Here is an 11318-nt window from a genome sequence, read left to right as displayed (position 1 = left end):
GTCTCAGGGCAGGTGTCTGAGACACGGGTCTCGGGGCTGGATGTCTCAGGGCAGGTGTCTGAGACACGGGTCTCAGGGCAGGTGTCTGAGACACAGGTCTCAGGGCAGGTGTCTGAGACACGGGTCTCGGGGCTGGATGTCTCAGGGCAGGTGTCTGAGACATGGGTCTCGGGGCTGGATGTCTCAGGGCAGGTGTCTGAGACACGGGTCTCAGGGCAGGGTGTGAGCAGCGTCCACCAGAACCGCACATTTGGGCCCCGCAGGGTCTGGCTCGCCTGAGAGGGAAGAGGAAGTGAGTGGCCTGAGTTGGAGCTGCTGACGGGCGGCTCCCGGGTGCCCTCACAGAGTCGAAACCAGCTCTCGGCCCTCGGAGCATGGAACTGGCTTTGGGAGACACCTGTGTGACAGGAGAGTGTGGTGAGCAGGAACCTGTGCAGAGGGATGGCACAGGGAATCACCCCACCCCACAGTCCACCCCAGTGGACTTTGCCAGGTATGGACTAGACGAGGGAAGTTGAGAAAAAGGATAGAAGAGAAACCCTTTGGGACAAACCTCCAAGGAAAGATAAAGGCAGATGCTGGGCTGCGTCTGGGACCGTGCAGTCCGGATCCCTGGGGCGCTGGTGAGCTCCTCAGACCTCCTCGGTCAGAAGCTCTTGTTAGGCAGAGATCAAATCTGCAGGTGGCTGATAGAGGCCAGGATGACAGTTCCGAGGGGATGGAGAAGTGGGGAAGGGACTGCAGGAAAGCGCAGCTGACAACCACGAAGAGCAGGGACTTGAGGTTTGAGGCTCACACAGCTGCGGAGCTGCGACTTTGTTATAAGAACACCTGTCAAATCACATGCATCAATCATCTGGTGACACCCACAGTCCCCGTAAGCCCTGCCCCGGACCAGGCCAATCAAAGGAAACCACCTGGGAGTCCTCAACGTCATTCCCCACTCGTGGAGACCGGCCCGTTCCTCTCTGGAATGTGCTCTCACTTTGTATAGCTCCCTTCTTTTCTGCAATAAAAGCTGTTTGCATGGAATTGCTTCCTGTCTGTGGTCACTCGGTGGCACCGGCCCTGCTTGTGAATTTTCCAAGCAAGGAGCCAAAGAAGCAGGACAACAGTCCACCAGGAGGCCGGACCTGACACTCTGAGAGGGGGAGAGGAGCTTTGCATTCTAACAGGACCCCAGGCAGTGTTGACGGCTCTGGGGAGTGCTTCAGCTGAACAGCAGGGAGGTGGGGCCTTCAGAGAACACCATTTGTGAGCCAACAACTGATCTTAACATGGGCAGGAGGAGGCCGCTTCTCGCCATTTACAGGTGGCTTCACCACAAATAGACTGTCTAGCTGAGTCAGGGCCCCCAAGACCACCCACAGGTTTGATAATTCTCTAGGGGGACTCCCAAGACTCAGTAGAGAGCTGGACCCATGGCTGAGATTTGTTATAGCAAAAGGATGCTATGCACAATCAGCAAAGGGACAAAGTCACGGGGCAAAATTCCGGAGGGAACCAGGAGCAAGCTTCAAGGTCTCTCCCAGGGGAGCCATGCAGAACATACTGATTTTCCCAGCAATAAGTGGGAAATGCTGCTGACCAGGAAAACCTCGTAGAGGCTCAGTGCCCAGGGTTTTTATTGGGGCTGGTCACATGGGCACCCTCTGTCTGGAGAGAACCAAATTCTAGATCCCAGAAGGGAAGTTTGTACTCCGCCTAAACCATACTGTTTGTACAATTTGTGAGCCACTCATCAGTTAGTTAATGTGGGATCCTCCCAAAGTCTAAGTTCCCGGATGCCAGCCAAGGACCAAGCTTGCAAGCAGGCCTTTCTAAGGAGAGCAATTTCAGATCGCCTGTGTTAACTCTTTCCTGCACACTAGCCAAAACAATTACACAAGAGAAGGAAACAATAACTATAAAAGCAGCAAAGGGCTGGGCATGGTGGCTCACACCTGTAATCTCAGTACTTCGGGAGGCTGAGGCAGGAAGCTTGCTTGAAGCCAGGAGTTTGAGATCAGCCTGGGCAATACAATGACATCCCATCTTTACCAAAAAAAAAAAAAAAAATTTTAATTAGCTGGCTGTGGTGGTACACATCTGTAGTCCTAGTTACTTGGGAGGCTGAGGCAGGAGGATCGCTTGAGCCCAGGAGTTTGAGGTTGCAATGAGCTATGATGATGCCACTGCACTCCAGCCTGGAGGACAGAGCGAGACCTTGTCTCCAAAAAAAAAAAAAAAAAAAGGCAAAAAAGGAGGCACAAAATTAACATTAAGTTGACCCTTGAACATGGCAGGGGTTGAGTGAGGGAACTGACCTCGTATAACATTTGACTCCCCAAAAACTTAACTACTGATAGCCTACTCTTGGCTGGAAGCCTTATCAGTAACATAGTTGATTAACACATATCTTATATGTTATATGTATTATTAGCTTACAGTAAAGTAAGCTAGAGAAAAGAAAATGTTATTAAGAAAATCATAAGGAAAAGAAAATATATTTACTATCCATTAAGTGGAAGTGGAGCCTCAGGAAGGTCTTCATCCCCGTCGTCTCCATGCTGAGCAGGCTGAGGAGGAGGAGGAGGAGGGTGGTCGGGCTGTCTTGGGCGGCAGAGGCGGAGGAGAAACCACACGTAACTGGGCCTGTGCAGTTCAAACCCGTGTTGTTCAAGGGCCAACTGTATTTCCAGACCGTATGGTTGTTGACCTGAAAAAGAATAAGAAAATCAACCGAAAATTATTCAAAATGAAATTTCTACTTGGAGCGAACTAGGCTAGAGCCCCGTCCCAGGCTCCTACCTGCAGAGGCCCCGGCAGGAAAAGCTGGAGCTGGCGGGACCTGAATGGAGTTAGAAGCTTTCGCTGTTCCGCAGGCCTGAACGCTCTCATTGTTACCCAGCTGAGATGCACTTGGGGATTTTCTAAGAGAAACCGGAGAAGCCGGAGGGCTGCGCAGGCACAGCCCGCAGCGGGGCGACCTGGCTGGAGGGGCCGCGCCTCGGCCTCGCTCCTGCCGCGCCCCGGGGCCCGCGAAGGGCTCCGGCGACAGCATGTGCGTGGCCCTGTGTCATCAGACATTGCGAAAATTAGACAGCTCAGCTGTCGTCAGTTCGGAACAGTCTCTCAGGCTGACTTTAACTCCTGCCTGGTGGCGCTGGGCGGGGCCACAGGACCGGTTCCTGCGCCCGCTGTCAGCAGCGGAGACGCAGCGAGACATTCCAGGGAGGCGTCCCAGACCACGACGGCCACCAGGAGCTGAGCGTGAGGAAGTGACTGTGACCCACTAAACTCAAACCGGATGAGTCCCCACCTCCCGTCAGGGTCCCAGGGATGTGCCATTCAAGCCCTGCAAGGTGACCAACCAACATTTTAACATGGCTCTAAAATGTGTTTTCAGAGACAGGCACGAGAAACTTGGACACAAACAAAAAGCAAAACGCTTATTCAAAACTTATTAAAGCCTAAGAGCTGCTCGGCGCTGGACTCGCCCCCGGGGCCGTGGTCGCGGGGCCCTGCGCGGGGGCGGCCCGGCCCGGCCGTGGGGGCAGCGACCCCGCGGGGCCCTGCGAGCCCCCAGCGCCACGCGCCACGCTGCAGGTTGGGACGACAGCTGACTCACCGGCGCTGAGTTCTCGCTGGCGGAGGACGGGGCGCCGCACTTCGCCTGCTTGACGGGCCGCCTGACCCAGCAGCGCCTCTTCCGGCCCGACCCCTGCGACGTGGGCCTGGTGCGGGTGCCCCAGCGCAGCGTCTTCCCGGCGCACACGGGCGCGCGCGCTGCCCACAGCCGGTTCTTCCACTCGCTCTTCACCCAGAACGAGCAGCTGCGGCGTGTGGAGCTGTCCCTGGAGGCGCTGGCGCCTGGTGGCCTGCAGCAGATCCTCAGCTTCATCTACACGCCGGAGCTGCTGGTCAACGCAGCCAGCGCCCACGAGGTGCTCAGTGCCGCCTCGTTGCTGCAGATGGCCGGCATCGCCGCGTCCCGCCAGGAACTGCTGGACGCCCGCTCCCTAGGCCCACCGGGTCCCGGCACTGTGGCCCTGGCCCAGCCGGCTGCCAGCTGCACCCCAGCTGTGCCACCCTACTACTGTGACATCAAGCAGGAGGCGGACACCCCAGGCCTGCCCAAGATCTGTGCCCGCGAGGGTCCTGACCCCTACTCAGTGCGCGTGGAGGACGGGCAGGGACCGCTGGCGGCACAGTGCCTGCCACCATTGGGCCAGCCCAGCCCTTCTTCAAAGAGGAGAAGGAGGGTGCTGTCGAGGAGGCCGGCAGGCCCCCGGCCAGCTTGTGTAAGCTGGAGGGTGGGGAGGAGTTGGAGGAAGAGCTTGGGGGTTCTGGCACCTACAGCCGCCAGGAGCAGCCCCAGATCATTGGGGAGGTGAACCTCAACAACCAGACACTGCACGTGTCCACTGGCCGAGGGGAAGCCAGGCCCTGGGAGGAGCCGGCCACCATGATGCTGGGCCGGGAGGATGCACTGCAGAGACACTCAGAGGAGGAGGAGGAGGAGGAAGAAGAGGATGAGGAAGAGGAGGATGGTGGCAGTGGAGGAGAGGAGGAGGAGGATCAAGAAAGTGGCAGTGAGGGAGAAGAGGAAGAGGAGGAAGAGGAAGGGCACAGTGAGCAGGAGGAAGAGGAAGAAGAGGAGGAGGAGGAAGGGCCCAGTGAGCAGGATCAAGAGAGCTCTGAGGAGGAGGAAGCAGAAGAGGGGGAAGCTGGCAGCATGCAGGGGCCACCAGGGCGCCGGGGCAGCCGTGCTGACCCCCCTCCCCACAGTCGCATGGCCACGCGGTCCCGGGAGAATGCCTGGCGCCAAGGCACCTCTGAGCCTGAGGAGGCTGGGCCACGTAGTGGGAAGCGACCCAAGCTGTCCCCCAGAGTGGCCTCTGCACCAGCCCGAGGGCCTCCAGCCACTGATGGGCGGGGGGCCAACGTGAGGCTGGAGGAGAAGCAGCACCACCCGTGCCAGAAGTGCCCACGAGTTTTCAACAACCGCTGGTACCTGGAGAAACACATGAATGTGACCCACAGCCACATGCAGATCTGTGACCAGTGCGGCAAGCGCTTCCTGCTAGAGAGTGAGCGGCTGCTGCAGCGGCAGACGGACTGCGAGCGCAACATCCAGTGTGTGACGTGTGGCAAAGCTTTCAAGAAGCTCTGGTCCCTCCATGAGCACAAGAAGATTGTGCATGGGTACGCAGAGAAGAAGTTCTCATGTGAGATCTGTGAGTTCTATACCATGGCCCATGTTTCGCACATGGTTGCCCACACCAAGGACATGCCCTCCACCTGTGAAGCCTGCGGGAAGTCCTTCAAGCGCAGCATGTCCCTCGAGGTGCACTCACTGCAGCGCTCCGGGGAGAAGCCATTCAGATGTGACAACTGCAAGGAGCGCTTCCAGTACAAGTACCAGCTGCCGTCACACGTGAGCATCCACACTGGCCACAAGCAGCTCCTGTGCCAGTGGTGTGGCCAGGACTTCAACATGAAGCAGTGCTTTGATGAGCACACGAAGACCCACACAGGGGAGAGGCCGGACATCTGCGACATCTGCGGCAGGAGCTTCCCCAGCCCGCCCAGCGTGAAGCGGCGCCGGCGCCGCACACGGGCAGAAGCCGGAGCCTTGCGACGTGTGCGGCCCGCGCTGCCGCTGCCCCGACGTGCGCGAGGCCCACAAGGAGAAATGCTTCCTTGTCAGCCGCCCGCGGGCCGGCGACCGCCCGCCCCGCCCCGGGCCTGCCCCCCGCCCAGCCTCAGGCCCGCGCTGCCCCTGCTCCCCGGGCTCCCCCAGACCCCGCCGCCCCTCGTCCCCACCGCTGCCGGCACTGGCGGGGCATGAACGCCACCAACTAGCTGCCGAGCTACACCTGCTGCGACCTGGAGCCCAGGGCCCGCTCCGGGGGGGACCCCGCTGCCCTCCCCCCTTGCTGGGGGGCAGCAGCTCGGGCCTGGGCCGCGGCCCCCTCCTCCAGAGGTGGCTGGATGTGCTCCGCCTGAGACCCCGACCCGGGGGGCGCGGGCCGGCAGCCCCCAGAGCCGGTGGAGGACGCCTCCCTGGCAAGTGCCCCCCTTCTGCGGCTCCCTGAAGCCTTTACTTTTTGGGTTTTTTTTGGAAGTGAAGGAAAAAGAAAAGAGAGGAAACTGTTCGCAGCACCCCTCCAGGCCAGGAGGGTGCTGGAGGCGGCAGGTCCGGCGGGGACGGAGGGGCCCGGGGCAGGTGTAGTGGCCGGTCACGCTGCTGAGGCCGGAGCCGGAGAGGGTTGGTCAGGCCCAGCCTGGAGCGGCCTCAGCGGTTTAAGCCCCACGTGCTCGTGCCCCTAATTTGCTCCTTCTTCTTGCAGGGTTTGGGGAGAAGTTGGGGTGCCGCCCCGTAGAAGAGTTGTGGACCCAGTCTGAGGGCTGTGGACACCCCGACAGGGCTTGAGACTGGACACTGGCGGGTGCGGGTGGGGAGCGTTGAGCAGCGGGAACTGCAGTCCGGGCTCTGCACCAAGTAGTGTGGGGGAGGCAGGGGCTGGACCCCAGGGGCTTGCTTTCCCCACCCACATCCCTGCCGGCAGGCCCGGGGGCCCCCAACCTGCACCAGGCTGCACCGTGGGTCTTGAGTCCCGGCGATGTCCCCCGAAGCTGCTAGGCCTTGGTGCTGTGGGCCAGGCCCTAGGTGGGCAGACAGGTGCCTCCCTCAGCACCAGCTCCCAGGGGCTGGAGTCAAGGAACCCCTGCAGACAGGCTAGACCCCAGGGGCAGGGGCCAAGAGGAGGCTTGGACAAGTGTTTTGGGGTTTCAAGGTGCTCTCGGTGGGACAGGGGGCAGGGCTGCCGCTCACAGAGCACCTCCGCCCCTCACCAGCTACCCTGGCACGTGTTTCACACCAGAAGGAGACGTGTGTGTCTGTGTCCGTCTCTGCTCCCCTGTGGCCGCACTAGGGCAGCCACAGCCTGTCCCTGGCTGGCTCCAGCATCCTGGCTCCTCCCGGGCCTCTGCACAGGTGGGTGGGCCGCTCACAGCACTGCTGGTGAGAGAAACCCCTGGGGACAGGGGACCCCAGCCTGTGCCCGGTGCTTGCCCTCATGAGGCCTGCACTAATAGGAAATCCTATTTTGTTGTCATTTAATGTCTTCATTCCTGCTTTTAAGATGGAGTGGAAGGTTCCGTAAACTACATGTTTCCTAGTTAAGCTCTTTCCTCTTGTGTTTATACAGTTTTGTTTGTTATACTTTTTGCACCTTAAACTCCCACTACTCCCCCACGCTACCACCTTCCCAGCGTGGCCGGGGTGGGAAGAGGCCTGGGCCCAAGGGGCATAGTTGGGGGCGCTGAACCCTTCTGACCTCCTTGTGAGGCCCATGGTCCTGGGGCAGGGGGCTGGGGACATTTTAATCATCAATAAATGAAACACTTTATTCTGAAAAAAAAAAAAAAAAGCTTAAATATGCCATTATCACTATAATTGAAAGATGTTTTGGAACATAATTATATATTCCTGATTTGGGCATATATAAAAAGGACTTTATTTTCTCATCTTTAAATTTATTAAAAAGCTTAGAGGAAATCCACATATAAAATTAATGGCATATGAAACAAAAGTGACAAATAGAAGCAAAGAAATTGATAAAAATTGTTCTAACATCAAGAAGGAAATTGTAACCAAAACAAATTTCAGATCATACCAAAAGCAATAATTCATTAAACAGGAAAAAAATAGATCAATAGTAGAAGTAATGAGTTATGATGAATAGGCTCTTGTGTTGGGTGATAATTCAATTGGTGAAGAGGAATCAATCACGATTCATTGGAAAAATATTTAAATTTTTTGTTGATTTAACACAAAATGGTGGCATCAACATAAATAACAAAAAACTCCTAATACACTATACACATAGAGGGATATCCATGACAAATCTGTTAATAAGTTCTGTCAAAGTAAAGGATACTCAACATTAGCTACTGCACAAGAAAACCTGAATTGACCAGTAATAAAGAAAGAATTTACTGTATGAATAAATATTAAAAAGAAGAGGGAACAAATTAATTTCTAATGATTTAAAACCCTCATTTAGTTTGCCTGTTTCACAAACAAGAAAATTCAAAATTAACATGCAGAAATGATTAACTCAATATCCTTCAATAAATACAAATTACAACCAGTTAGAAAATATACTAAACAGGAATTTACAATAGCAAAAAGAAAATCTACTTGGAAATAACAAGAAATAGGTAAGATCTATATGAAATAAAAACTTTAAAATGTTATTAATACTATTGGACACATAATAAATGTCCTGAGCAAATAATAAGGCATAGCATATTCTTGGAATGGAAACATCATAAATGCCATTTTTCCTTTACTCTATAAATAGCTCATAAATTAAAAAATCCCAATAAAATAATGAGGTGTTTTAAGTAGATAAGCTGATCCTAAAAATCATATGTAGAAATAAACAAGCAAAATAGTCAAAAAATTTCTGGGAAAAAAAAAGTAATAATGGGTCAGCCCAGCCAAATATTGACATTTTACAATTAATCACTGAAATAGTAGGATATTGATAAATAGATAAATGGGACAGAATATAAAATCCATAAATAAATCCACACATAAATGAAAATGTAGTATATGAAAAGGACAGCACTTCAAATTAGTGCAGAAAAGATGCTTCTGAAATAACTGGATAATCATCTGGAGGAAAACATGAATTTGAATTCACACCTCACTAGGCAATATTGAAAAGCAGATGGAAAAAGGAAACAAAAAAACAGAAGATGATTTCACACTTCACATCTTATACCAGGATAAATTTAATATGGATTTAAATTTTTAATATAAAAAATTAAATTATGAAAGTGTTAAAAGACTTTATGGGAAAAATTTTTAATAATCTTAGTATTGGCTGGGTGCAATGGCTCACACCTGTAATCCTAGCACTTTGGGAGGCCAAGGTGTTAGGATGGCTTGAGGCCAGGAGTTCAAGACCAGCCTGAGCAACATACTGAGACCCCATCTCTACAAAATTTAAAAAAAAAAAAAAAAAAACTTAGCCAGGTGTGATGTTGCACTCCTGTAGTCCCAGCTACTCAGGAGCCTGAGGCAGGAGGATCCCTGTGTTTGGGGCTGCAGTGAGCTATGATACGCCCCTGCACTCTAGCCCAGGCAACAGAGTGAGAAACTGTCTCAAAAATAACAACAATAATAATCCTGGTATAAAGAATATCTTTTTAACTATGAAACACAACAGACACCATAAAGGAAAAGATTGATTCATTCAACAGTATACAAATTTCTTAAAGTCCCTGAAGCAAACCAACGCAAGTAAAACTAAATGACAAATGAAAAAATACATTTGCAACTCACATCACTAACAAAGAGCTAATCTGGCCTAATATATAAAGTGCTCCTTGTAAATAAAAAGGAAAAAATAATGTAACCCAATAAAAAAAGAGAAATGGATACGGGGGGAGCAAAATTCCTCCAAAAGAATATGAAAATAGATTTTAAACATACAGAAGGATGTTGAAATCCACTTATAACACGAGGAATGAAGATTAAAATTTCAATGGGATACCTTTTGTTTTTTTTACCTACAGGATTGCAAATGACAAAAAATTGATTCTTATGGTGGGAAGAGTGTGACAAAATGTACAATTACATTAACACATTGTTGGTGGACATGTCAATTAGTACTTCAGTGGAAGGCAGTCACGTGTCCATCAAACTCTCAAAGCTCACATCCTTGTAGCCAACAATTCTTACTTGTAGGAATTTAACCTGCAGCTATACTCATGTGGATGTTATACATTTTATATGTATGTTATAATGGGAAAAATTTGGAAAGGATCTACATGACCACTAATTGGAGACCAATTAGTTAAATCACAACCATGGATACCGTGGATACCATACAGTCGCAGAAACAAGGAGGAGGTTCCTCATGATAGGAAATGATCTCCAAGAGATATTTTCAAATAGATGAAAAAAGCAAAGTACAATGGTATCTACGATGTACTAGAATTTTTTTCCAAAAAAAAAAAAAAATGACGAAAAGTATATATGCCTTAATATACAGAGACTATCTCTGGGAAGATACACAGGAAACGAGAAACATCGGTCACCTCTGGGAGGCATCATGACGGGGGGCTGGAATAGCAGGAGCCCTATTCATTGGGTCTTCTTTGATAGCTTTGATCTTTCAACTACGGAGTGCATTGTCTACTGAAGGAGTAAACGTTAAAGAAAATAAGCAAATAAGAAACAAGTAAATGCAGCTCCCTCTGGAGAGCAGAGGAGGAGTCAAGACCTTGCCTGGGGGGAGCAGGAAGAGGAAGCCTGGAGGTGATGGCAAAGGCAGCCAGGCAGCGGCGTCGCACATCCAGCCAGAGAGAGCGGCCTCCAGCGGTGGAAGAGGTGAAGGTTCCTGGGGATCTGGAACCTGACGACTCCAAAGGCCATGGGGGTGGGACCCGAGGGTGGGTTTCCAACTATTTCACTGGTAAGGGCTGAGACAAAAGCTTGAGTTGTTTTGTCATCATCATTATTATTATTTGACTATTACTATTAGGACCCACATTCCCACTTCTTATCTGCAGAAAATGGGTTCTCTACATTCAGGAATTCCCTCCCATCCCCATCATCTGGAGCCCGACTTTCTTAACACTGCTGTTTCCCAGTCACTTCCCTTCGTGCAAACTTTATGGCAGCTCCAGGCTATGCTTGCACCGTCCTTGTTGGCAGTGAGACCAGGCCTGGGCCGAGCTCCCTGAGAGAAGGGAGGCTCTGTCTGTCTGAACTATATTCTCCACGCCTTGCAAAGTTCCTGGCACACACGTGGGATTCACAAAATAGTCACTGAAAACACAGATGAATAATCCCAAACACCTTGTGTGCTTCACCCTCCCACCTTGCTCCTGCCCCCTTTATCTGGTGCTCCTCGTGTGCGCGCCCTGGTTCGCGGCGCCTGCTTTCCCCAGCACGTCATTCAGGAACGGCATGTCAATATCGGACCAGCAGCAGCAGCAGCGTCACCACTGTTGCCTGTGCCACCGTTTATGGGCCACCACCTTTGTGTCAGTAATGTTACCTTGGATTCCTGGGGGCTTTGAGTGACTACAAGACCATCTCTGAGGACACCATGTCACTGTGTCAGTGAAGAGACACAGGAAAGAGCAAGGGAGTTCAGCACAGCTGGCAGTGTCACTGGGTCTGGGCAGGTGACTTAATCCTAAACCAGCCCTAGTTCCTGCCTCAAAACGGTTGGCTCAGAATCCAGTTTGCCCAGGGCAAGCATAGCCAAGACCAGCCAGGGCTACAGTCATCCTGCCACCCCCGAGAT

At 52.1% G+C, this 11318-nt stretch overlaps 1 protein-coding gene and 1 long non-coding RNA gene across 2 annotated transcripts; one reads left to right on the top strand and one right to left on the bottom strand.

Annotated features, from left to right (window-relative positions):
• Positions 1-2470: 2470 nt before the first annotated feature.
• Positions 2471-2868, bottom strand: LOC123640729. Its single transcript, XR_006736029.1, has 2 exons — positions 2791-2868; positions 2471-2698 (listed from the first exon to the last, which is right to left on the bottom strand). It is a non-coding gene; the product is annotated as an uncharacterized LOC123640729 (long non-coding RNA).
• Positions 2869-3041: 173 nt separating this feature from the next.
• Positions 3042-5833, top strand: LOC123640626 (zinc finger and BTB domain-containing protein 47-like). The gene is given in 7 exon segments (XM_045555214.1): positions 3042-3095; positions 3190-3252; positions 3621-4170; positions 4173-5593; positions 5595-5719; positions 5721-5753; positions 5755-5833. Coding segments are annotated over 7 exon segments (2325 nt in total).
• The last annotated feature ends 5485 nt before the right edge of the window (positions 5834-11318 follow it).

The sequence above is a fragment of the Lemur catta genome, chromosome 6 (assembly GCF_020740605.2).
Source record: "Lemur catta isolate mLemCat1 chromosome 6, mLemCat1.pri, whole genome shotgun sequence".
NCBI lineage: Eukaryota > Metazoa > Chordata > Mammalia > Primates > Lemuridae > Lemur > Lemur catta.
The sequence above is the reverse complement of the archived record's forward strand: the minus strand, read 5'-3'. Positions and strand labels throughout refer to the sequence as shown.